At 49.1% G+C, this 26,200-nt stretch overlaps 7 protein-coding genes across 8 annotated transcripts; 5 read left to right on the forward strand and 2 right to left on the reverse strand.

Annotated features, from left to right (window-relative positions):
- Window positions 1-814: 814 nt before the first annotated feature.
- Window positions 815-2,369, reverse strand: ONS95_004839 (uncharacterized protein; the record flags this gene model as incomplete). Its single annotated transcript, XM_058498215.1, has 2 exons — window positions 815-1,321; window positions 1,389-2,369. 2 exons carry the CDS (start codon window positions 2,367-2,369, stop codon window positions 815-817), a joined length of 1,488 nt encoding a protein of 495 aa, XP_058351726.1.
- A 3,038-nt stretch (window positions 2,370-5,407) lies between these two features.
- Window positions 5,408-5,794, forward strand: ONS95_004840 (uncharacterized protein; the record flags this gene model as incomplete). The annotated part of the gene is made up of 1 exon (XM_058498216.1): window positions 5,408-5,794. One exon carries the CDS (start codon window positions 5,408-5,410, stop codon window positions 5,792-5,794), a length of 387 nt encoding a protein of 128 aa, XP_058351727.1.
- A 726-nt stretch (window positions 5,795-6,520) lies between these two features.
- Window positions 6,521-13,268, reverse strand: CCH1 (calcium channel protein; the record flags this gene model as incomplete). The annotated part of the gene is made up of 5 exons (XM_058498217.1): window positions 6,521-7,073; window positions 7,122-7,211; window positions 7,258-9,023; window positions 9,074-11,443; window positions 11,490-13,268. 5 exons carry the CDS (start codon window positions 13,266-13,268, stop codon window positions 6,521-6,523), a joined length of 6,558 nt encoding a protein of 2,185 aa, XP_058351728.1.
- A 1,067-nt stretch (window positions 13,269-14,335) lies between these two features.
- Window positions 14,336-17,994, forward strand: ONS95_004842 (uncharacterized protein). 2 transcript variants are annotated; one of them, XM_058498218.1, is made up of 5 exons: window positions 14,336-14,844; window positions 14,892-15,008; window positions 15,061-15,178; window positions 15,231-15,329; window positions 15,379-17,994. In XM_058498218.1, the coding sequence occupies exons 2-5, from the start codon at window positions 14,923-14,925 to the stop codon at window positions 17,470-17,472; spliced, it is 2,397 nt and encodes a 798-aa protein (XP_058351729.1). In that variant the 5' UTR covers window positions 14,336-14,844; window positions 14,892-14,922; the 3' UTR covers window positions 17,473-17,994. The 2 variants fall into 2 exon arrangements, with proteins under 2 accessions (XP_058351729.1, XP_058351730.1); XM_058498219.1 differs by having other exon boundaries at window positions 14,914-15,008; window positions 15,061-17,994.
- A 3,026-nt stretch (window positions 17,995-21,020) lies between these two features.
- On the forward strand, window positions 21,021-21,362 carry ONS95_004843 (uncharacterized protein; the record flags this gene model as incomplete). The annotated part of the gene is made up of 1 exon (XM_058498220.1): window positions 21,021-21,362. One exon carries the CDS (start codon window positions 21,021-21,023, stop codon window positions 21,360-21,362), a length of 342 nt encoding a protein of 113 aa, XP_058351731.1.
- Window positions 21,363-21,430: 68 nt separating this feature from the next.
- On the forward strand, window positions 21,431-22,618 carry ONS95_004844 (uncharacterized protein; the record flags this gene model as incomplete). Its single annotated transcript, XM_058498221.1, has 1 exon — window positions 21,431-22,618. One exon carries the CDS (start codon window positions 21,431-21,433, stop codon window positions 22,616-22,618), a length of 1,188 nt encoding a protein of 395 aa, XP_058351732.1.
- Window positions 22,619-23,638: 1,020 nt separating this feature from the next.
- PSF1 (DNA replication protein psf1) lies at window positions 23,639-24,395 on the forward strand (the record flags this gene model as incomplete). Its single annotated transcript, XM_058498222.1, has 3 exons — window positions 23,639-23,665; window positions 23,712-24,247; window positions 24,302-24,395. 3 exons carry the CDS (start codon window positions 23,639-23,641, stop codon window positions 24,393-24,395), a joined length of 657 nt encoding a protein of 218 aa, XP_058351733.1.
- Between the last annotated feature and the right edge of the window lie 1,805 nt (window positions 24,396-26,200).

Here is a 26,200-nt window from a genome sequence, read left to right on the forward strand (position 1 = left end):
AAAATTGAGAAGGGGGCAATCATCGTCGATGAGTGATTAGTATTTAGTGGTCTATATCCTCTGGATTCATCGTGACGTACATTCAATATATCAGGCGCCCAAGGCATGACACCGCTGCGGGCGTTTGCTGCAGAACTACTCGGAAGGCTTGATATTTGCAGGTGTATGTTAACAACTTAGCTCAATGGGCCATTTGCTTTGTATATTAATTAATTGAAAACTCTTGTCAGCCTTTCCTGACGTAATCACCACGCTTTCCAAGCTGCCAGGTTGTCGTGCTAGAAGTTCTTCCTCGCTAAGCTACTCTCTTTCCCGTCCTCGCGATGTCATCAACCTATAAACAAATAATCAATATCCCAACATGAATAGCAGCAGGCAGCCGCTCTATGGTCGAGCGGTCTGGGCAAACTGTGTTCCCTGAGCTCTTACGGATCATAGCGTGGCTCGATGGCGATTGGGCAATGATGAATCAACGAAATTACGACAATCGGTTGAAAAGCAAAACCCCTAGAACAGCGGGGCTTTTCTTTCCCCCCTGGGTTTCTTTTGCTTCTTTTAACCTTCTGGCCTTTTGTGTGCTCGGTATTGTTCAGCTTGTTTTGCAGTTGTGACGTTCTGGGTTTTGGTTGTTAACTTATGTTGAGGTTTTTGTTGTGATTATTTTTAAGCGAGATGCTTGTTCAGGCAGCCGACAACCAGCATAGAGGTAAGGGCGAGTTGAGTCAGCGAAGGTGTAAGGTGATTGATACAGGCTGACATTTAAAGAACAAGGTTCACTTAATTTGCATATCTCTCAATCGTAGGTATCTGTACATTATCCCCTCCCTACAGTCCACCTTCCCAGTCTCCAACCATGAAGATCTCTCCTGACAACACACTCACATCCCTTGCCCAACCTCTCCCAATGCACTAAATGCCCTCTCATTCTCCATACCCACGTGGCATACATCAACGTGCTGATCGCCACAGCAACCCAGCTAATCAGCGCAATCCACTTGAAATCCTGCGGGCGACTGAGGACAATCGCTATTAAATTCTGCGCTAATTCGAACAAAGAGACGAAGGAGTACTCTACACCGGTGAAAGATGACCGGGAGGTCGTCGAGGTGAGTGTTTGTGTTAGTTGTTGAGTCGTGAGGTCGTAGATCCAGAGACCAAGGCGGGAGAGTGAGAGGAAGGTGCAGAGTGTGAATGCGATGAGGGTGGGTGAGGTGCGTGGGACGATACGTGCGAGGAGGCTGGAGCCGTCTGATCCATCTTTGGGACCCGGATAAGCTTGTGAGGCTGGAGAAAGAGACCAGAGGGCGAATACGACGGGTACCTAAATAGTTTATCAGTGCCAGTGTCTGGAGCAAATACTATGAGCAAAGCGGCGAAGAAGGGCATACCAAATTCAACAACTGCCACGAGATTCCCCAAAGTCCTAACCTTTCCAATCCCGTCTCAGTGCTCCCTCCTCTATCTGTAATGCTATCCAAGCTCAACAAAGTCTCATTATCCCCCTCGCCAAGCACATCTCTTCCTCTAAACCGCCCATGGTTCCTCGCTTTGCCCAAATATTGTACTCCAACAGGAGTGACGACCGTGCTGCTGATCTCCACCAGACTTCCCGCCGCTCTAGCAACAGTGATCAGCTGCAAAGAGAATCCGGTACTCAGAAGAAACGTGATGAATGTAGCGCTGTATGCAAGAGCTGAGAGGTGAAGCAGTGCAAGGGCAACAGATGGTATCCAAACCGTAGATGAGAAGTAAGTTTTGAAGTCCTGCGCATAACGACACAGGCCTTGGGAGATTCTGTCAAGATTCGTTACAGGGTGCAAGACCTGCGTGTCTACAGATCCATCACTATTTGTGGTTTTCAAGGCCTGTAGACACGGATTCTGATTCCAGACTCGCTGTGCACATAATATCTCTGCAGCCCAGCTTATGGCGCCCATAGACCCCACGACTAGAACTCCAGTCCTCGTGCTTGTAGCTGAGATGATGACTGAGATCAAGATTGGGGCAATGAGTTTACAGATGAGATCAATCCTCCTCATGACCGAGTTCAGATGAGTCAGGTCGTAGGCTTGACCATCCGGAGCTGCGGCTGTGACGACCCAGTCTCGCTCCATGGACAGCATATTCCCGGAGGCACTGAGAGCTTCGAAGATCCCAAGTAAGATGATCAGTGCAAATATTGAACTTTTTAAGATTAAAGGGTTGAGAACTTCATTGCTGGAGATGGTGATGATTGAAGGCGAAGGATTTGGAGTAACGATAAAGAACCATAAGATGGAAGCACCGATGACAGCAGCTCGGTTGACAGAGATGGTGTTCAAGAGTGTCTTAAGCCGGTTTGGGTTCCGATCAACCCATCTTCCTACCATGGAGGAGAAGCATATCGATGCTAGGGTTCGAACGATGCCACTGGGAAGTGTCAAAAACGTGACCTTAGAAATTGCATGCGTTCCGCGTAGAATTACAAGCAGCCATAATGTAAAGCCCGGATTTCATAATTATTCAGACATACCGGATAGCAGCGGCAGTAAGAGTATCAGGATACGCAGCCGCAGTGAATATGATCTATTTCTCATCAGTTCCCCTCCCACCACTCAGGATTATCTCGTCCCAACTCACCGCCGCAAACTCATAAGTCCTCACGTTCCATGTCGAAAGGAAATGGGATGTGTATAAGTTATGAGCTTGAGATCTATCCATGCCATTATGTTCAAATGAAGTGTCTTGTACCATTCGCGATAGTGGGATGTTGTCGATGTCCTCAGACATGGGAGTGGATATGGTGGGGGTGAGGTCGGAATCATTGGCCGAAACCATTGTCTGTGGGCGCGAGCTCGAGAGGGACGAAGGATGATGGGACATGACTAGATATGAAGTTCTGCACAAGATCGTTGACTCCTTGATATCGTTGGCGATACCTCTTCAAATCGTCCGATTATCGGTGAGAGTGGGATTGGGCAAGGGTTAAAAGACTTGGTCATTCGGATTTTCGCGGGACCATTAAGACGAAAATGTGCTAGCCACAAATATATAGCTGTACTGAAAAATTATCTCAGGTGGGTTAATTGGAGGATTGTTTTATTTTGGAAAGAGTGTATTAGAAACATCCAAAACTCTAGCTCATTTGCTGGCCAGAAAACCGTTAGAAATACAAAATGATACACCGGTTCAGCCGATCCGATCCAACCCTTTTATCTCTTGTCCATCCAATCATCCGCCAAAGAAGAATGAAGACCCAGAAAATACATATCCCTTTTACGCCCATGAAATCCCTAATGTGTATAACCCAAGCCGTGAAAATCGTAAACGCCATGATCCAATGACTCGATACTGCCGTTCCTTTCCAGTAACTGTCGAAACCCGAACTCGATCTAAGAATGTCTTCCCTCAACACTCGAGGTAAAAGTCCCATGCCTTTCACCAACTGGGACCTCACCATCATCCAAATACTAGTCGGAGACATGTCTATAGAGAGCCCATTCGCTCCTCCAAGCCACCCCAGTAGACAAGTGGTCGTGGCTCCAAAATCTCCAAGCCAGTTCCGAAGCTCCGTCTCTCTTCTTCCATGAATAGCATCGATGGTTGCTTGTGCATGATAGCATTGATAGTGCTCACTGGTGACGATGAGTTGGAAGCATATGAGTCTCTGTTGCTCGACATGATGGAGCCGTTAGAGCCAGATGATGAGCGACGGAGTGATGATCTGAAGCTGGAGAAGGACAGAGAGTGGAAACGTGTGGTGCGCATATTTGCTGATGAGCTGTGAAGATGTTGATATTGGAAATAATAATTGGATGAGAGATGGAATATCAGGCTCGATATATGTCGAGATAGAGTTCCAATGGAGTTTCGGTCTTTAGGTTCGATGAATCGGTGTAGGGATGAAACAAAAAAGTTATTTTGTTCTTCAATTGTTCGTGCAGATCTTGAGGGAAGGTCTACTTCGACGTGAGGTCAAAGTGGCAGATTGATTATTCGAGAAAGATCCCAGAGATGGTTGACTCGATGTTGTATGTGCAAGTTATGCAAGTGTGGTCGATGGCACAGCCTCGACAGATTAGATGTTATGCGGATGGTGGTGGTGAGCGAAGGAGGACGCGTGGAGCAACGTATGAACGAATGACGAGGCTTTCGTAGACCTTAATAGAGAATGGTGGCCGGGAATAGACGATACTCGACACCTTATTATTCCAGAGAAACAATCAATCCGAAGGTGTGCCAGCGGACTCAAGTACTTAAGTGTGAGTAAGTGTCAAGGGACGCTATGACGACGGACGGCCGCAAATAGAAAGGGTAGGGTAGGTAGATTGATTACGGAGGGAATTATGTAGGGGTAGAAGTAACACAACGGGCAGGTAAAGGCGAGAAAGGGGAAAGGAACAAGGTGGCGCTGCCAGGAAGAAGAACAGAATCTGAGAATGCAATAATCGACGAAAGTGTGGGAAGGGGGTCTGCTTGAATATTAATGCGTCTTGCCTGGCAGTTCCTTGCCTTCGACAATGCCCTGGTGACTCCAGCTCGTCCAGGTGGCGTCTTTCTGCGTTACAAGTCTTTGAGAGTTGAGACCGAAAGAGTCCGAAGAGAGCAAGGTATGGGAGACAGACAGGGACTCTGCCTGTGAAAAGTTGAAAACACGATGTTGTAGGGCACGACTTAAGGGGTTTGAGGGTGTTGGAGGGCAGATGCTAGGGTGACGAAGTTCGGAGACGAGGGGTTGAAAACAAGCGAGGGCGATCAGGGGCAAGCCTAGGTAGAATGTTGCTAGGGCGGGCGAAGGCAATGAGATGTGTGGGATTTGCAGTGGACAAGGGCAAATACTCGTACAATAATATGGACCAGGACTCTGAGTGAGAGAGAGAGAGAGACAGACAGGCTTGACAGGAGACAGGAGACAGGGCAGCGACCAAGGGTCCTTGGTGTTGGTGGTGCCACGCAGCCGGGCCGGATTGTTTACTGTACTGCATGACGACCGATTTGGCGGCCAGCTATTGTTGTCCAGACGAACACATTCCATTTCGCATTGCTGAGTATATTTCTAGAATCAATGCAAACTAAACTAGTCTTCTCCCAGAACTTACCACATCCAAGCCATCAGCTCACAAGAGCAGCATACTTGGAGTTCCAGTGGCATCACCTGCAGAGCAAGGACTACAGTGGACAGATATTGAATGCATGCAGGACCCGGAGGACTGCATTCCTCTCGATACTGTATCAACCGCTGTCAGTCCAAAGTCCAAAATTCCAATACAGTGCGAACCCTTGATGACGGCAGGCAGAACATGATCAGCAAGCAAGTCCGAGACAACACATGCTCATCACCCATCACCAAGAGTGCAGAAACAACCCTTGATCTCCCCCTCAACCGTCAATTGTGAGTCTATGGCAGCACATCATCATCACCTCCAAAATGAATCCTCTCTGCCCCTCCACCGACCTCAAACCCGACCGGCATGAACCCTTCTCCCCTTCCCTGGCCATCGATCAGCGGCCTGCGCCCATCTCCACGAATATCAAACAGCACCGGCTCGACCATCCATTCTCAGTCCGCACCCACCAAAATGCTTTCCACTCTTTCGTGCCTCGTGCTCTTCCCAAGACCCAGCTTCACCTAAGTCTCCCAGGACCGAACAAGTTTCAAGCTGATGAAGCGGTGTCCCGGCACCGGGCTCTGCTCGCTGCATTGGGTTTAAGGCGGGACGTTGTGGTGGTTCTGCCGCGGGGGTGCTGGGATGCAGACAAGGGGGTGACACCGCCAAGGACATTTCTCGCCTGCAGATTTGTCGTGATGCACTGATGCTTGGGCTTGGACCGCACTGTCAAGAACTCTTTCGGGATTCTCTAGGACGGACGTGAGTTTAGGAAGACTCGAAGTGGTGAGCTGCAGATTCTGAAGGTGTAGCTTTTCATGCCCAGCTCATCGAGTCATCGTATCACCAGCATCTGAGAATCACTCGCACTTGTTGAATGATGCGGGCATCCAAGACGGGAACCGATATGCTGTAGATGAGACCAATACCGCCGGGGAACGAAGGCAATTTATATCCCTCTCTGGATGATTGCCCCAGTTGAATGCCAATATGGTACTACAGGTTTCTAGGTGTGATTAAATTACAAGCAGACTGTCTCTGCTCAATACATTTCTATAAACTCCCTGGCTATGCATATAAAACACATTCATCCATCCCATCGACTTATCGACATGCTCTATCCAATAATACAGCCAAAAGCTCATCATCATCACTGCCATTCAGTGCCATGCCTCCCCCCCAAAAGTTACGTCGTACAGCCCATCTATCCATTGATCTGCCAACACGAGGAATCGAAACAAAATCATGATGATGCGTCCCGTAAAACGCCACGCCTGCGCCTCCCAAACCCATTATGCGACAGACGACCTTTCGCACGGTCGTCGGCAGAAAATCCAAGTCAAGACAAGCAACCTTCCTGCCTGAAAATCCCCACATAAACATACGAAGAGCCTGTGCTCATCACATCGCTCTCAAACCCGCCCCAGGCTCGCTTAGGACACACTACCTCCACGACCTGGTCGATCGCCTGGTCGCCTCAACGTGAAACTCCGCCGGATACTTTCTCCCCAGGCTGAGTTGTCGAGTACGTCGAGGACGTTCTCTGCGCTGACTGCACTGCCCCGCCTGCTGCTTTGCCCGGAGCCTCCCCCAGCTCCTCCACCAAGCTCGCCACCCTCAAAGCTGAATGCTGAATTGGTTGGGCGGTGAGGTGATAGTTGTGGGGATGCTCGCGGAGATCCATTGGGCGACACTCCAAGAGATAACCCAGATGACATTCCTGGAGTTCCAGGCGATAATGGACCAGAGATAGAAGACCCTCCTCTCCTATGCCTGGCGGCGCCATCCAAGCCGTGTGCAATGAACGAGGATCGAGGGTCAGCAATTTCCATTGGAGAGAGGAGTGGCGAGACTGTGGTTCTCGCTTGTTTAGCAGCGACGTCCGCCTCATCGTCAATATAAACTTCTGGACCCAATTGCGGGATGTCAGTCATACGACCAGACTTCTTTCTCTCCAGATGCTTCCTGAACTTCCTCGACCAGTACCTGACACTGTTAGAAATGACATCCTGTTGAGGAACGCAAACTACTCACATTGTGTCAAAGAAGCCAAGAACGATCCGTCTTCGCACTTCTTCTTCAACTCTCTGAAGGCGCGCACGTCGACGCAAAAACTCTTCCAACCTGAAAATGGTCAGCGACGAGCAGGGATTTTTACCACAGTACTCACTTTAGACTCTTGTTGTCACTAATTACGTTATAATGTGCCAGAATCATCAGCACGGTTGTAAATGAAATGCCGCGATCAACATCGGCTGACACCATCACCTCTTCAAAGAACAGATTGTACCGAGCTCGAGACCGTTGGATAGCCTGCGGGTCAATCTGGGCAAGTCTCTTATTTAATGCTCTGACATTGACACCGGTGGCAGTTGCGCTTGCCGATGACATGGACATCACTCTCCCGGAATTCTGCTCTGGTTGGATGTCTTCGAGTATCCTGCGAACGGAGTGTTCTTGTGGGTAAATCCGCATTTCAAATACTCCAGAAAGTTCTCCAAGCAATCTAGGGAACTGGTCCTTAGTAATGTATCCCGTCCCTTCAGGGTCGAGGGTTGCCCAGGCTTGTTTGAAGCGTCGAATTTCCTCTCTGCTAACTTTCCCAAGCCCACTCGAATGCTGGTAGACGTAACTGAAACTCTCATAGATGAGAGAGATGAATAAACTGGTGAAGATATACATGCTTGTGATGTTCCAGAGAATGAACAGAGCTCTAGCCCAACTGGCGCTGCCACAATCACTGTTGAAGAAACTGGGGTTGTCGACACAAAGGGGAGGCTTGATTGTAGCAAAATCTTCCATGATAGCGTTCCAACCTTCTCCGAAGGACATACGGAAGAGAAGGATCAAAGCCTTTGGGACAGTCCTGAAATTGATGTTGTCACTCCCATTCTCCCCAAATCTGGTAAGACCAAAAGTCTGCGTCATAGCAATTGCAAATACCAGAAATAGGACAAACCATGTTGCCAACAGGTTCCCAATATTGGCGACACTGGCAGCTGCCGTTTTGAACAACTGATCTAGCGCATCGTTCCGTGGTATCAGTAACAGAACGATAGAAACCAGAAAAAGCTTATGTAGCTGAATGTAGACTTGACTACTGAAACTAGTCAAGAGTAGAGTTGTGGTTACGAGTGTGCCAGATACAACGACCATGGAGAAGAGGTCCCAGGAGCTTCGTCTGAATCTTGCCCAGCTAAGTCCAATAACCCGTACGATGATATTGGCTGCGTAGAAGAGTGTGCATGCCAGGAAGGTGTAAGTTCGGATCTGGTCCCACCAGTCTGGTTCAGGGTAGTATTCGACTAACAAGAGTATGAGATGGAACACAAGGACGATTGTAACAGCACGTTGCCAACGTCCATATTTCCTGACTGCTCGCTTGTAACACCAGTCCTTGAACTTATTTCCATCAGTGCTGGAAGGCCGTTTGGAAGGAGAAACGTGTCGTAACAACTTTCGCAGCTCGAGCCATGATCGCTGGTCTGCGGTCAAAAATGCCACACCTGTTTGTTCGGTATAATTGCGCATGAACACCGAGATGAACAGCGTGAGTACGAAGACAGTAGCGAGCAGATTGAAGATGACGAAGAAGAGTGCGTTGCCTTGAGAGGCATAGTCTTGAGGCTGCAGTCCACGACCAACAATAGATTCAGCACTCCACATCACGTCCGTCCATCCTTCTTGGGATACAATCTGAAAAAGAATGAAAAGAGATCCTCCAAAATTGTCGAAGTCGAAGAAAGGATTGGATACAACTCTGGGCATGAGGATAGGCCAGTCATTACTGAAAGGTGTGTTGGTGAACTCGCCAAAACAGTCTGTGAGGCTGATGATAGCATTGCCCCCATCATTGCATGACAACATCTTGCCGTTGAATAGATTCACACCGTACAGAGCGAAAGGTATCAAGAGGGATAGAGAAACAAATGCAGCCTAGGTCAAAATCAGTAAAAATCGGCCACGTAAGCATCTTGATAACATACGGAGAAGATCTTCCAACCTCCGATAATGATCAAGGAATGGAACGTATTTCGAGCGCTGTCGCTGACGTTGAGCAACCTCAAGGCTCTGAGTGCTTTGAATGCTCCTACGGCTCTTGATACTGCTCCGTCATTAGAGAGAGATGTGATAACATTAATCCAGAATGTTATCAATACAACACCATCGATCGCACCCCATGAGCTCCGAAAATATGCATTCGGCGTCCAGAAAAACCCGTCTGCGATGACCTTGATCAAAGCCTCGACGGTGAAGACAATGGCAAATGCCATATCTGCCCACACGAACCAGTTTCTCACATCAAAGGTGTGAGTTTTAAAGTATTCTTTCTGGTAGAGCGGTGTAGTCACGCATGCAAGTAAAACCATTGCCACAATAGCCATGTAAATGAACGCAGAGAAGGTGTACCAGACAACTGTGTTCGGTTCGACACCACCAAACCTTTCACTACCTCGACCAGGGCCAACGATCTTCTGACAGAGGCGACGGATTGGGTTTGAAGGCGTGAAGATAAACAGAGCATTGTTGTAATTTGGGTGGCGTGCCAGAAACTCCCGCTGTGCTTTTTTGCGCTGAGAAGTTGCAGAAACAGCTTCTTTTGCCAGAGTTCTCGCATCGATTGCTTCATCAGAGCGGGTTGAAAATTGTATGTTGGAATAAAATGGATTTGGTTCTCGATTCCAAATTCGGCTCCTGAACTTGCTCCAAAGAGACGACGGGTTCTTAGAATTCGCAGGAGCCGGTTCCACGGGGGTGGCGTTGGCTGCAGACGGGTCAGGGTCGTTGAGCATTTCATCATCCAGAAAATCTTTCACAACTGCATCTTTGAGTAACATTTCCATAGTTGCGGGTCCATAGTCAAGAGGATCCTTGGTTGACCTAGCCCGCCCGAATCGAAATAGTGCCGATAGGGACAGGTTGTTGGAACTACTGCCTAGCTCCTTTCTATTTAGGAAAGATTTGACTTGGTGCATTCGCTTTTCGTCTTCTGAGACATCGAAATTCTCTTGGATGACAGCTATGAACATATTCACCAGAATAAAGTTCGACAGAATGAACCATCCAATGAAGAACACTGCTCCAATCCAGGCTGTGTTTCGAGCAGTGTTGAATGCCGTGATGTTATAGAGATTCGTGGTCCAATTCTCGCTTGAAAGGACTTGGTACATGCCCAGAAAAGCATTGTATATAGTGAAGAACGTAATTTCGATCGTGTCTCCATATGGATCGGTCTCTGTCAGCTCGCCTCGGAAGAGTTGGACTGCAAATATCGACATCAAAAAGGTGATGAGAAAAACGAAGAGCATGAGGTTCCCAATACCCTTTGAATTTCCCAGCACCAGTGTGATCAGCGATTTGGTAACTGGAACCGCAATAATTACCCTGTATATCCTGAGAATCTGAAAGACAGTGAGCCAAGCGTATGGCTGGCCGGAATTTCGGATAGGCGGTATTAGAATGACTGTAGTGATGATCGCAAGGCCGAGATCAAAAAGGTTCTTGTTTACCTGGAAGAAGTTTCGCCAATCCACAGCAAATCGAATGATAATTTCGACCAGTAGGATGAAAGTGACCACAATTTCAGAGTTATCGATGAAAGTTTCCCTCCCTGGAGGCATACTTGAGCTGCGAAATGCCTGACAGAGAAGTCCGTAAGAAATAACAACAATCCAGAACCAGTATGTTTTGTTATACACTCGCTTTAACGCGCTATGTCGTTTTGGCGCATCGGTCTTCTCAGAAGGAAGCATGTCTTTGATATGAGCTGCGAAGGCACTGGCTCTTCCTTCTTCTCGAATGACTTGAAATGAGGAAGTGATGACGGCAATCAATAAATTGAGAAGCCAGAGAGTCATGATCACAATACCTCCAGCAAAAAACAGTGCTGCCGCAAGATAGTCCGAGTCCGTTGCATAGTACATCAGATCCGTAAATGTATTGGCAGTCATAACGACGAATACAAGCTCTAATGACTGGAAGATGTTATCGAAGCTGACGGTCCCATTATAAGGAAGTTTATCCGGGGTCAATTCGAGACACAATGACCCACGAGGACATAAGTAGCCCTTGGAGGATGCAGAGCCATTCCTGATATTGTCCGGATACCCAATCTGGTATGGCTGAGGGTCTCCTGTGGCGTTATCCAAATGACCACCACAGAACTGCAGAACTTGTGTATACGCTGTACCAGTCGTGTTCTTGGGGTCTGTTGGATCAATCCACACGCATTGACGATCAAAGCTTGACTTGAAGCTCTGGACACCGATGATAGCAAACAAGAGCCAGAAGAATCCAATAAGGAATGACACATTGACGAGCAGCGGTGTTGCTTTCTTCAAACTTCGCAAAATGATCTAAGAATCAATCAGCACAGTCACTCACAATAGGTGCTATACTTACCGCCGTGCCGTTTGTGAGCGCCAACAGTCGGAGAATACGAAGGCAGCTTATCATTCGGAATATATAAAGATGAGAAGAGTTTTCGTATCCACTTATGCTCATAACAAACGCAATCCAGAAAGCGACCACAGCCAAGAAGTCAAGCCTATTGAAGGAGTGTCGCAAGAAAGCACGTCTGGCGAGCTGCAAACGCTGGGCCTGCTCGACTGTACGTATGGACTCTCCCTGGATTGCAGTGAATGACCGAATCACAGTCTGACCTCCCAGAGACGGGTTTCGCGGGGTTCTCAGTGATGAAGTTCTCTGAGGCTTGAAGACAGCGTGATATTTGTCGAAAAAGGTGGCTTTAAGCCCACTCTTATTTTTTCTCGTGCTGTATTCAGGAGCATTCATGAAGAACCCAGATACAATAATACGGGCAACAAGTTCGAGGGTGAACACGATAAAAAGCCCAAATATGGCATAGTCGATCAACGATTCGCCCCAACGTCTCGGCCGAGGATTAGTATACACATTCTTTGAGGCTTCAACTGCGAGTAGAATGGTCTGGATAACAATAAGGATCAAGATTGCAGGTTCCGTTAGAGGGTAAACCAGTGCATCACAAAGCTTGTTCCGAATCTTGCTCTCGGGAGAGAAGATCCCAAGCGTCTTGCCTCGTAATGGATTTGGCGGCTTTTCTGGCTCTTGCTCGAAACTCTCCTGTGGCTGGGCTCCGCCCAAAAATCGCATGGCTTTCTCAACAGGTGCAGTTGGGAGATTCTGATGGTAATTTGGGCCTGCTGCTAACGGATCTGCTTTGTGCTTGGGCTGGAATCTAGTCTCAGACTCGTCACTTAAGCTTCCTATGGTATCGACGGTTTCTGGTGTGCTATGTTGCCTGGCCTGTTCGGATGCCCTTCGTGCTTCTCGACGAGCACTTGCCTCAATAAGCTCCGCTTCACCACTGAGATTGACCACACGTTGGGACATTGCCCTGACTATGGATCCGGCTTTAGACAAGGCACCTGATGCGTTTGATGGCGAGCGTGACCTGGTTCGCCCGTCAGGAGTCAATGAGTTCCCATAGCTATGACCCCTTGACCGAATTGCTGCTTCTGGATCATCCAGATCATCTCCCAGTCTGGATCCCCTTCGATACTCTGGGGTATTGAATCTGACACTTTGGAAGCTAGATCGTGTTCTGTCGTGTCGCTGAGTGCCAGGAGTCGATACTTGTGCGCCACTCATTGGTTGTAGTGAAGTGGGATCCGTCAAAGGGACTTGATCAGACTCTGAAGGAAAGTATGAGTTCTGATGTTCGTCCATTCCATCACCATAAGGCGACACAGAGTCGAAATGGTCATAGTCTGCAGATCCGTATGAAGGAGTACGTGGTCGTGGAGCGTGCGAAACACTGATATCTGGTACCAGAAGGCCTGCAAATCCCATTGCAGCTTGAAAATCCCCAGGATTCCCAACCGGCGATACGGGCGTACCAATCTCATCCTCTCCCACTCGTCGTTGTTGCGTTGGTACTGTCAAGGCTGGCAATGTACCACGATGGCTCTCTCTTTCCATTGGACTTGGGGAGCTATTCCCCAATCTCTCATACCGAGGCCCAGGTCCTCCTCCACTCGTCGGCCTCGAACCACCGCTCAACAAGCTTCTTCCACGCGTATGCCGTCTCTCCCCATCTCCAATATCGGCAGAATCGGGTGGGCGTGTAAGGTCTCGCAAAGGTATCGACTGAGGAGGGGTGGAAGGGTGCGCAGGATCTTGAGAGTTTGTAGGGGGCATTGTGACCTATGCCACGGACCCGTAGGTCTCGCTGTATTAACGTCGCGATATGTTCGAATCGAGGTTTATCGTATTGAGCGCAGTGAGCGTAAGACGCCACAACCAAAACACTGAGCGCACAGTCTGCGCTGTTGTCAGGTCGCCATGATCAAGGTCGCATTCGCATGTGAAATTACAAGTAGCGGAACGAAACGGGCTTCTATCCTTCACCGGTGGGGGGACTAAACGAATGACGAGAGTTGTTTGTTTGCTGGAGCAGGACCGGCGACGAAGTTGACGTTGACTTTGAAATGCATCTGTAACATCTCTCACTCTTTCTGGTCGCAGTCTGTCCTGGGGTCCGGTCTGGTCCAACTGCAGCCGGACCGCAACGGCAACTTTAGCGGGTACGAGTGGGATGGACAGCGGGCCTGGCGCTGCCGCGCTGCGAGAGATCCAGGCTCTACTGAGTCTACTGTACTGTAGGGGATCTTAGTGGCTTGCGGGATGTTGAAAATCGGGGATTTCTATTCTGGGACAGGGCTGTGGCTGTGGCTGCGAGGTGGGATGTCAGGTCTTGAACGCCAACGCCGTTGAACCCCCTGACTTGAGGGATCAGGTCCTTCCGTACCTCAGTACAAGACGGGAGCACCTTCCAGTTTTGTAGCACGAAGTCGTTGAGAGGAGAGGAGAGGAGAGGAGAGGAGATGTACAGGTACTAGAGCAAAAGGAACGGAAGAGTTTTGGATTGCCTGTAGGTCTGAAAGAGCGACGCAAAAAATACAGGCTTGTGAAACTTGCAAGGCATGGCAACAAAGTCAACCCTGCTAACGATGTAAATTATCTAGATGCATGTTACAGTAGATGTACCGATGTGATAGGAGGCGCTCCAGGGCATTGATACTGTTGTGACAACACCGGAACATTACCTTACGATGTGATGATGGTATGGAATGGAATATACTCGCCTTGTTAAGTACCTACATATGCCGTTACCTATGTAGGTATTCACTATTGAGCTATTGCACAGTGCAGTGCCTACCTTACCTACCTACCGTACTGTACCACAATTCGTAAATCTGCCCCTGAGTCCATTGTCCTAGGTGTCGCCAAGGACTTCCGACTCACCTGCAGATAAGTCATCCTTATCTACATGTGATACGAATCTGCTTATATAATCACATCTTCTGAAAAGTGCTTGCCCAGAGCACGCTCACGCTGCTTGATCGTGTCGCGTCCACCCTCAATCTCCAGAAATTTGAACAACCACGAGAACGCGCAAACTCAACACCTGCGATAGCATTGCTTTACAACATCACATTCTCCAGCCCCGAGCGTGCTGGATGATTTCGTGCCTACTATTCTACCTACAGAGCACCCTGCTTGGATCGCGATAGCTCAGGGTGATCTTGTGAGGTCACTTCCAAAGATGGTCTCGTCTAGGAAGAGAGGACGACAGGAGATGGAAGATGTCGAGCCCCCGAAAGAACCCAGTCTCTTGGAGCGCATTCGAAATATGTGGGAGTTCGCCAACTTGGCACAATGGATATTCACATTCGGCCGAGCGGTGAAGATCGATGAGAATCTGGATATCGAGGTTCGACTTCCTCTCACAATCTCCTTAAATCGCTGTCCATATCACAGCTCGAATACTTATACCTTGTAGGACTTGGAAATGGAATGCCTGAAGCCTCACTCTACACTACTGGCAGAGATCGGTCTCGCGCTTCTTAAATTTGTGTCATCCCACAGAGGCCTTACGTATGTATTATGTTGCTTTTATTCCTTCCTGTCGATATCTGACTATACAAAGCCCCGAGATTTTCGACGAGTATACTCGCAGACAATATGTTGCAAAAGCACCAGAACGAAATCCTTTTGGCGTTGAGGAGGTTCCCAAGGGTTTCAAGGACTTCGATGTCTTCCAAAAGGTATATCATGGAGATGGCGAGGAGGAAATATGAGACTAATCACACTTCTCAGATTCGAGTTCTACAGCAACTTACAATATGGACTATGGGTAACCCTGATCGTATTCGAGAGCGAATGGAGGAACAAAAGGATACTGAGCAGACACTATGGGTATGCCACAGGAAGATATCTTACGGCAAGGGGCTAACAGTGGAAATAGAGAATTGAGCCCTTTGGTTGGGACTCTGAAGATCGGACATATATAGTACTTGATGATAACCGCCTATATCGACGTACGGATCCTCCCCCACCCCCTCCAGCCCCGAAGCCCAAGAAGAACACCAAGAAGGGGAAAGCTTCTCGTCGAGCAAGTAAACGCAGAAAGGTTTCCGAGACAGTTGAGAGTGAAACCGAACAGGCCGACAATGCCGAGCCCGAGGACAATGGTATAGTCGAGAAGGAAGATGATGGCTTTGGCGGAATGGTATGGGAGTGTATTGCCGTGACTCTAGACGAGTTCAATGCCTTCACGGCCTCGCTGGACAAGACTCGGGATGCCAACGAGAAGGTTTTGAGGAAGCGAATCGTTGATGATGTCCTGCCATTACTTGAGAAACAAGAGGAGTCCAGGAAACGAAAGCAGGCACAGAAGGAACGCGAGCTTTTGAACCTTGAGAAGCTTGCGACTGCCAAAAGATCGAGCAGAATTGCCGGTAAAATAGAGCAACAGAAACACGAAGAGGAGGTGCGCGAAGCCGAGCGCAAGAAGGCGGCGGAGATTGCAATGGCGAAGAAGGAACAGGAGAAGTGGCAGAAGTTGGAAAAGGAAAGGGAATCCAGGATGCAAACCCGTGAGCAGCGTCTCAGAGAGCGAGATGCGCGCCGCATTCTCCATGAGGAAGAGCTCGCCAGCCTGTCGGACAATAGCAAGAAGGTTGAGGCTGGAGAAGGCCGACTTTCAGAACGTCACATCAAGGCCGAGATCGAACGAAAGAAGAAGGCTCTTGAAGAACTCGAAGAGGAAGAGGACTGGATCTTTGATTGTATATGCGGAGCTTACGGTCAGATTGATGATGGGACTCACAGTATAGCATGTGATAAATGCAACATATGGCAACATAGCAAATGTGTGGGTGTTAAGGAAGCCGAGGCGGATCGCGAGGATTTTACATTCATTTGCACAACTTGCAAGCGTCGTGCGGAGGATGCTGAACGAGCCAAGAATCAACCCCCGATCAAGATCAAGATTCGCCCCGGGTCATCTTCCTCACAAGCAAAGTCCAAGCAGAACGGGTCCCCCGCCGCCATTACCAATACCAATGGAAACGCGAATCCTGGCTCTTCACCCCAGAAGGCCGGATATTCTTCCCCTGCTGTTCACGTGTCGCCCATACAGTTCCCGAGACAGAATGGATTCCCGACCCTTCAGCCTGGATTTCCGTCTTTGGAGAACACTCCCGTGCAACGACAACCAGTATTGCAACCTCCTCAAAGCAATGGTTATCAGTCTTCTCCTCAACGCCCAGATCAGCGTATCAACTCGACCACGTCCAACGGCAGCTATTCTGGACCTTACGGGCCACCTCAAGTCAACACTGGCACCCCAGTTCAACATCTATATAGCTCCTCGAGACCAGCAAGCTCACATGCGTTCTCGTCGCCGCATCCACACAGTCCAACCAGCTTACCCCCGCCAGGGCAGCCGCCGATGTTTACATTTGTAAGTGGTGGCGCTTCACAGCAGGTATCGCCAAACCAGACAACGCGTTACACTCCAGGGCAGCCGGGACCTGCCAGATACTTTCAGGCTCAGGGTACTCCATCGAACTCAGGCAACTATATTTACGGAACAGCCTCCTCATCTCACATGATGAATGGACCTCGTCCGGGCTCCCGTGACAGTGGTCACCGTCGTAGTTCATTCAACATTCCGTCACCACTTGCAGGTGTACCAGTCCTCACCCCGAGCAATAAGCCGCCTCCTCAAATGGCACCTATTTCAAATAGTCCACCTACAAACAGCACCACAGCCACAGAACCCATCAAGTCGTCTCCTCCTCGTCCATCTTCCCAAGGGCTATCAACTACAATAGACTCAGGTCACGCTTCTGCACTACCCTCCGCCGCAACTGGCCTGTCTCCTACCAAACATTCACCTCCTCGCCCAGTGTCGAATGGAAGCTTTGGCTCGGCTACTCCCTCGATCCTACCACCAGTTGCCTCATTATCACCAAGTCCCCAGCACCAGAATCTTTCTCCGCCAATCAAGCCAGCTGATGGTCCAAGACCCACCGGCCAGATTGCAGGTCAATGAAACTGCAATACGAATCTAAGATTCACAAAGGTCTCCTGAAAAATGTCAACATTGTCAAGAGGCTTTGCACGCAAATGATCAGTACATTTTCTTTTTGCCCAATGAAGGGCTGTATCAAAAGCCGCATGTTAGTCTTCATGAGATCTAACTTCTCTTTGTATGGATGTCTACGTTTTCTCCTTATTCTGCATGATGGTTTGGTCTTCAGCGATATGTTTTCCTTTAAATGATGAGGCAAGCACAGGCAGGCGGGCGGGCAAGCCGCCAGGATGAATGCGACGAATTAGGGCCTTTGCTTCTCTTGTGGAAAGGAGAAGAAAGAAACATAACACTCCTTTGCATGTTTCGGTGAAGTGGGTATCAGAAAGGGATGGATCGTTTGATTGAAGGATGTGAGCGATAGACCGTCTTGCCTGCATTTGCATTTGCATAATTGAATGTGGGTACCATTGATGATAGAGGCGGAATAAACAAACCAATGTATTAAATAATGTACTGCTACGGGCCAATGAATAGAGGATATTTGTGAAGCTCCCTGCCTACATGCACTGTTATGCTATGCTGTGCTGTGCTACATTGTGAGTGATGTGGGATATGTGACGTAATGTGAGCATTTTGTCGAGAAGGCACTTTCGTTTGCATAATCTCCTCCTTTCCACCCAAACTTCACTATCTCTCCACAGATGCGAGGCGATGTCGGGAGAAATTCATAATACCATCGCGGAAGGTTTCTACAAGTCAGATGAATATCAGTTCAGAGCATCCCTCGTCGGCACATTCCATCATTTTGTCCCGCTTGACCCCCAAGAATGCACCTCATCCCGTCCCTCCACAGTACTCCCTTCTCTACCTACCAAATACCGCCCGCATGCATCACCACATATATAAACACACCGACAGATATGGACATTAAAGAGCAAACGGTAGATCCCTCCAGACGGGATAATCCCTTGGTAGAAGTAGCCTCCGACCCGTGTCAAATGCAAGCGCAGACGCATACTGGTCCTTGTACGAGGGCACAATCCAGAAAGCCGGATGCTAAAGATGCGGAGCTGGGCGGATGCATGACACGTGAGCCTTACGAGACTGCATTTGAAAGGGTTGAAGGGCTGAGAAGTTTGAAGTGATTGGACGGGAAGAAAGGACATAGTAGGCTAGAGGCGGGAAGGAAAAGCAAGGGATTTTGAGGAGCTATAGGATTATGGGGTACGGCATGGAGATTGATGCAAGCCCATGTGTGAACGTTTGGAGCAGTGGGCAATGAGCGAACGGACATCAGACACTCCATTTGTTACCAGATCGGTCGCGGCCTAGTTATTCCTCAAGAGGAAGACCAGGAGGGTTTGAAAGATAGACCACGCGGATAGAGCACAGACGACATTGAATTGCCGTCAAACGGTGAAGCGTTACTAAGTCAATCACTTATCGCCGTAGAAGGGCTGAAGTTTCTGAAGATATCGTTCAACACAAAGCAATGTATCCAGCGTGAGTTCACATCTCACTTGTCATCACTGGGTAATCACTTGGTCAGGTAGGTAGTGATAGACAGTCTCTCCCTACAGCAAAACCAAAACCTACGCCATTCACAACGGAGTCAGAATCAAGATCAAAGCCCCAAGCACACTCGCATGATACGGAGGTTCAAACGATCTCGCTGCGAGCCATCAAAAGCTGGGCCACTACTGCACGTAGCCGTTGGGGTCACGTTGGTGTGGCGTCTCTCACCCGTACTGAGCCGAAGAGCACCGGCCAGCCAATCGGCCAGTCAGAATGGAGCGAGGAAACAAGGGACACTCTCTGTTGACCTAATAGCTCACTTCCCACCAAAGTATCAGGCATCTTTCGATGTGGGAGATGGGTTTCTGCGCGGCAGATGCAGGCGGTCATGTTTCCGGGCAGCGTACGCTGGCACCAAATACATTTGGGTCGGGTTGGCTGTTGGTGCTTAGCTAGATCCTAGACATGTCTGATTGCACTGGTGCAATACCGCAATGCGATGCAATGTATTCTTCCTGGCCATCGTTTCTTTTGCAATCGTAGAAAGGGTGGAAATTAACAAGCGGCAAAGCTGAACAGGGTGCTCATGTGGCGGTTGCGCTCTACCCATTCCTCATGCCAGGAACAGCAACAACGACCAGGAGCGAGCAGTCAAGGAGGTATATATGTGTAACCTCACCATTACCTGCAAGCATTCCTCGCTGCCGGTTGCTGCGACCGAGAAGCACTGCAGATCCGACCTATGCTGGCTTGGATATGACACTGCAAGTTGCAGGTGCGCGAACTGGTGGAGAGGGCCGAAGAGACCATCAAGCATTGGAAGACCTCAAATGGAGAGCGCCACCGCTGTCTGTTTGGACTCACTTCAAGCCTCGACGACGGGAGTCCATCAATCTTACTAGTCATGTCTTGCCCGGGTCAGAGATGTAGATCGTGATTTGTGGTACTGGACCACTTGGCTCCCAAGGACTGTGGACGTTCAGTGCGTGCACGTTTGAATCTCACTGGCCCAGCTGCACCTTTCGTGATCTTTTCATAAAGCAGAAATTGGAGTTTGCTATACTGGAATCGCGTTCGTGTGCTTGTCTACAGGTGTTTAGAATCCGATTATGCTCGCAGGTGTGGTTGTGAGCCGCATATGTACGGAAGCAGTGGTTGGCCGAAAGCAGAGGCACCCTCCCTCGCCAAAATCACCTAATTCGTCCACTTTCTTTCAAGAAGTCGGATTCTCAAATACATAAAGCCCAGCTGGAAATCCTTTCTTCTAAGCTACGACTTCAAAACAAAGACCACCTCATATTTGCGAGGACGCAGTGATTCCCAGTCAGTGCTTCAGCAAGATTTCCTTTGGTTGATACATCATCCCGACAAAGAAACATTTTCTAAGACCAGAGAAGCCTCAGCATTGCGGCATTGCGGTCAGGGGCCACTAGACTCTGGAACCTCGCATCCCACTTGCCCATCGCTGCCGTTCCAGAATATCTGGTCTGCTGGGGACAGGTCCCACAGTTGAAAGACGGGTGCGCGCCGTAGGTTCGTACTAAAGTTTCTGACACTGGATGGGCGGAGTGTAAAGACAAACCATTCCCGCCTGATTCATCTCTCGGACCAAGAGTCTAATGACCAGAACTTCAGATGAACCACCTTCCAGCAAAGGAATACCGCTAGAATTTCCTTCCAGAAGTTTGAGATTCTGCCTCAACGGAGCTTTCTGGTCTCACTTGACTCCAAAATCTGTTATTACAGAGCGCTGGACGACGACGGAGGTGTCTGAGCTTCGCGCATTTGCCTCCATTTGTTCAGCGGCCAGGCACGTGCAACCCAAACAGGTACAATCCACGAGCGCTCGGAGGTGAATAGCTTCATGCCACAGCATCCAACAATAGCACGGCTTTCGATTGTCCATAGCGCTCTGCAGCAAGGCTTCAAGAATTCAAGCCGCCACTGGGCTCCCTTATAACAGGAGCAGCAACTCAGACTCTTTAATTTCCAAAGAGGTGGAACCTTCAAATCATTGAGGCGCGATTCGCCAACGCTTCCTCATCAACGCAATGTCAAACTCTCCGCCGCCTCCGAATGATAGCGATATCCTGCCCCACAACCTCCACCACCTGATACAACACAATTCGAATACTTCGTATCCGCAGGAGCAGCATTATGACGCTGGATCACGCCTGCACTCGCATTACGGTTCTCCGATGCCCCAGCAAGATGACAGATACTATCAACAACAACAAGGCTATGGATACGATCAAGGCATGGGCAGCCAATACGTAAGGATTGATGGACTTTCATCGAATGGCCGACTAACATTCGATAGGATGGTTATGGCAGACAAATGTACCAAGATCACTATAGCACACCCGCAACGTCACCTCCAACCCCATCAATGAGTTCAAGGGATATGGTACGGACAAGAAATAGGATGGGAGTTCAGAGGAGTCAACAAAACCTGCGCCCAATGCCAGAAGGAAGATCGCGAGCCGTTAAGTCTCCCAAACCAAAGAAAGGCAAAGCAGCAAAGGCGAAGGCAGAGAAGAAAGTAGCAAAGCTTGAGCAGCCACTGAGTGAACTGACGAAGGACTGGGATCATCTACCAATTGTTGATATCGAGGCCTACGTGAACCGATCCGCTGAGGAGAGGAGGAAAGAGGTCGAAAGCGGAAAAGTGCCTGGCAAAGTCAAGCGCCCAATGAACTCGTTCATGTTGTATAGGAAGGCATATCAAGGACGAACAAAAGACTGGTGTCTGCAAAACAACCATCAGATCGTTTCGCAGGTTTGCGGCGACAGCTGGCCACTGGAGCCGGAGCATATCAAGGAGCAGTACAGCGAGTGGGCTCGAATTGAGCGAATCAACCACCAAAACGCGCATCCAGGATACAAATTTTCGCCTAGCAAGCCAGGCGCTTCAAAGGTAAACAAGAGGAAGGTTTCCGAGGAGCCCATTACTGAGGAATCCGACTTGGACGACTTTGAGTGGCAAAATGGCAGCTCGAAAAGAAGTGTGAAGAGGCACCGAGCTTCTCCCAGCATGCTTCAACACCCTGTCGCGTACCCCACGACCGATTCGGCCTACCAGTACACAACGAGAGACAACTCAATGGAGCCAAGTCACAACTTCCAACCGTCTTCGTATCAAGCCAACAATCCCGGTCGTCCGCTTCCACCTCATTATCAAATGCCAAATCAAGGAGAATACTACCAGCAAATACTTCGCCGCAACCAGAATTTCGTAGACACTGAGGATGTCGTTCTCAAGCGGCAAACAACTCCAGGTCCACATGCATATCTTGGGCTTCCTGGTGGCAGCCAATTTGATTTGATGGGATACCACCGATACCAACCATCTCCAGCACCCGAGTACAAGATCGATCCGGCTTTGGGCTTGGATCAACAATCCTTCGATGGAAGCAGCATGCACGAACATGGCTTTTCAAGTTCGTACTACAACGAGAGTCATAACGGTGATCATCAGTGGGAGGCTCCATTCGCAGCTCAAGACCCAGTTCCCTTCATTGACCCTGCCTTGAGCCACGATGCTACCCATATCCAAGACCCGCATACTCATATTTTGGGAGGCAACCAGGAAGGATGGCACGTTGATAGCTTGGAAGACGATGACCAGTTCAACAAGTGGGTTGAATAAAGTATGGCTGTGGCAGTTGGTGAGATAATTCTTATGGATGGCGTTATGACTATTTGGTTTGACATGGCAGGAGTTTTGTTGTTCTTTGAAATATGGTGATGGAAAGAGAGAGGGGAAATTTGAGCATTTGGTAGCACGGACGGCGTTGGAGGTTGATCGCCATGGTTTGGTATCTTGGAAAGGGCGTTTCTTCTGGATGTAACAACAACAACTCTTGGGTTCATACCCCGGTATGTCATGTAGTAATTGATATCCTTAAATGACCTTTAGTGTCTTGGGTTGGTCGGGCGCTGAGCTCATGCTGAGTGTCACAACTTTCTGTGCCAGTAACCAGTGACTAGTATCTCGTCATTCGAAAATGGAACTCTCCGAGATTTGAACTCCATTGATCATGTTTAGTTTGTTGAGTTTCGATACTTCGTTGTGTCATCGTCCGTAAGTCCCTGTTGTAGAGGGAAATCGCTTGATGCCATCTCGACCCGCTTGAGAAGTAAGAGCCCAGTAAATGTGTCTGCTCACTGACAACATTTGATCTAGGAGAGGTTCCAAGACACGAAAGTCAAGGATGTATCACAATGCTATTGTTCATGCAGGTAGCCGCCGAACCATCTTGAGGGGCCGATCACGGACCGGAAGATGCTATTCGGTGAGAATGAATAAGAACAAAGAGAATCATAGTGGCTGTCGTAAATTCCGTGCGAGACATGAATGGTTGAGAATTTGGAGCAATTTGTAGGTGGAGTGAAGTTGAAGTTGAAGTTGAAGTTGATGACAACAGATGAGACGTAGTGTGCTTACGTAAACACAACGCGTGACGCGAAACTCTCGCTGCACCACAAGGCTGAACTTTGTATTTACCATTCCATCCATATCAGTCTGTTCGGCAAGCTCGATTTACCAACACCACAGGGCCGCGGATTGTTCCACAGCCCTCAAATCCATCAATCAGCAATTCAAATCTCTCGCATAACACAAGGCTGACGATAATATCCACGACCCTTCAAATTACTTCACTCCGTCATGTACGGAGACTTGGGCAACAAGCTTGTAAGTCTTGTACCTGAATGATTGATACTGTTGCTGATCTTCTCAGGTCCAACACGCAAAAAGGACCCAGAAACTTGAGCATCTTCCCCCATACCAGACTGAAACTGTACGAGCCGTGACGCGAGAGGTGCGAGACCTGGATAAGGACGTCTCAAACATACTCCAGTCATTTCAAGGCTCATTCGAGCCGTCGGCGAACCCTGCTACGGCGTGCACCCTCTTGGTGGATCATCTCTGTATGCGGCGGAATAAGAGATGTCTTCTCGCATACCACCGCACGCGAACTGATAAGTTGGAAGAGATGGTATGGAGCGGTAGTGATGTTGCGGATCTAGCGGCACAACAGAGGGGGCAAGCAAATGAAGGTCAGAATGGGGCAACAGATCTCGGCAATGGAGAAGGGAATAGTAGCAGTCTCAGTCCTGAAGAGGAAGAGTACGTCAGGCAATACAGTGATCTGTTAGCAGCGTACAAGGGTCAATGGACCGACATTGACTTGACTGGAAGTCTCGACCCCCCACGGGACCTCTTTATTGATGTTCGAGTCTTGAAAGATGCGGGAGAGATACAGACGGAGTATGGGTGAGTGATTGAAAGTCCCACGAGTTCAACGTCCCTGACTGATTGGATACTTAGCACCATTAATTTGACGAAGAACTCGCAATTTTACGTGCGCCAAGGAGACGTCGAACGATTGATCGCACAGGGATACTTGCAGAAACTGAGCTGAGAGACATTGTGGCGAAATTTTGAGGAATACTTCCGCTTGGGTGTGGTTCACTGTGGAAACCATAGGATAAAACCATCCGTCAAAGAATCATGAAGGGGGATCGTAGCGGGGCAACATGGTCGAGACAAGCATTGCGGAAGTACGAACAGCGTCCGCGAAGATGCGCTCCAAGACTCTTGCTGTGAAAGGACCCCATCACGGTTGATGCCGGAAGTTAATGGGGTCAGATGAACATGTTCCCTGCGGGAGCTAAGAAAATTCAGAAGCACACAAGGGGCTTGTGAGAGGGGAAGGATCGAGGAGTACTCAAGTAAGGCCGGAATGGGTCGACGAGGACTTGTAATTGGTGAAGTTGGAAGCTTGGGACCAAACAGCTAGGCTCGATTGGTAAACCCAGTGTGGAGCCTCTGAAATACTAGCTGCCTTCCCTTCCCCACCAGCAGCGAAGTAAACTTACTTTGACAATCATTTTTCAAAGGATACTGGAGAAGAAGTGGTTCTCTATGACGGGCCTTGAAGATTGTTTCTCCAACAGCCCACTTCGCTGCGGGCCAGTCAGGCTCAGTTGAGTACGCCATGCACTCAGCTGTCCAACGCAACCTCCGGGAGCGCCGCAATCGGCAGTGGGGACCAAGGTCATTATTTTATTGGAAGGTATCGGGTGCAGAACAGAGGCTCGGCATGCCTACGTAAAAGAGAATAATGGCGATGGATGATGCTAGACTTGCAACATCGGACTGCGAGCATGGAAACGAAAAGGACAGGTTCAATCAGTTCTCGATTTTCCAGGCATCGAGTGCACGGTGCGGGGTAGTCGTACTCGTACTTTTCATGTACATTTACATGCTTCAATGAGGCCATCCGACGAGGCTGGTTCAGACTCCTGCTATGGCTTGCAGAAGGATAGAAATAGGTTCATGATCTACTTTTGAAAAATAGTGCTGTGATTGAGTTTTTGTATTGGGTGATCTCTGGTAGAATGCGGATGCCATCAAACGGCTTCTGCGGTAGACCCACAGGCTTTCAACACCAACGGCATTTTTGAGCTTCGAGTTGCAGAGCCAAGGATATCGACTAGAGGCAGACGCAGACATCTTCAGCGCCACTCATTGGATGCAGAAAGAAAAGTCGTTCGAATGGCGTCAAGAATCACATGCAGCTCTGTAATGCTCCCTGGGAAATGGTACCCTGCATTTGGTGGTGAGCATGGCGACATCTGATTGCACAATTCCAGCGTCCAGCACTAGTACTCGTACGTGCTTAGGTCGATGAGCAATGTTGGTTGACATGACATGTTCGCGTGCTTCCCGTCTGCATTGGATGCCAACTGCCCGTACTTGGGGACGGAATTAACTCATGTAATTTAATTGACAACTTAGTCTGTTGCCATTACTTACAGTAAGGTAAATTAGCTGTAACGAAAAGTGAAAATTAGAACTCAGTTCCAAACAGGTTTCGTCAATTGGAATGGCTTCAATTGTGCCTTGGGTGGTTCATGGGCCACTCCTTCGTAGAGTACTGGACAGTAACTAAACTCGCCCCCCCTCCATCTTCTGCCCGCCACGCGGACGGTTGGGTTGAGTGAAAAGTCAGACAACAGGGCTGCGGCTGGGCTGGACCATGACCACCAGCTTCCCCAAGGCGAGGCTGCCAACTTGCCAAGGGCCTCCCGCCCCTGTCGAGCGGGGCTGCCATAGCGGCTGGTGCTCAGGCTCAGGCAGTCAGGCTCAGGTTTTCGCGTCCGAGGTCCTGCAGCAACTGCAGTCTGCAAGTGCAAGTGCAAGTCCAACTGCACTGCATGAGGC

Source organism: Cadophora gregata (genome assembly GCF_030347475.1).
Source record: "Cadophora gregata isolate MNR1 chromosome Unknown scaffold_15, whole genome shotgun sequence".
Classification (NCBI taxonomy): Eukaryota; Fungi; Ascomycota; class Leotiomycetes; order Helotiales; family Ploettnerulaceae; genus Cadophora; species Cadophora gregata.

What these genes read in the sequence shown, in the direction of transcription:
- ONS95_004842 (XM_058498218.1), top strand. Translation starts at nt 14,923, where the DNA reads ATGGAATGCCTGAAGCCTCACTCTACACTACTGGCAGAGATCGGTCTC. An exon ending in TCATCCCACAGAGGCCTTAC is followed by an intron (nt 15,009 to 15,060) that starts GTATGTATTATG and finishes GACTATACAAAG; the next exon opens with CCCCGAGATTTTCGACGAGT. An exon ending in ACTTCGATGTCTTCCAAAAG is followed by an intron (nt 15,179 to 15,230) that starts GTATATCATGGA and finishes CACACTTCTCAG; the next exon opens with ATTCGAGTTCTACAGCAACT.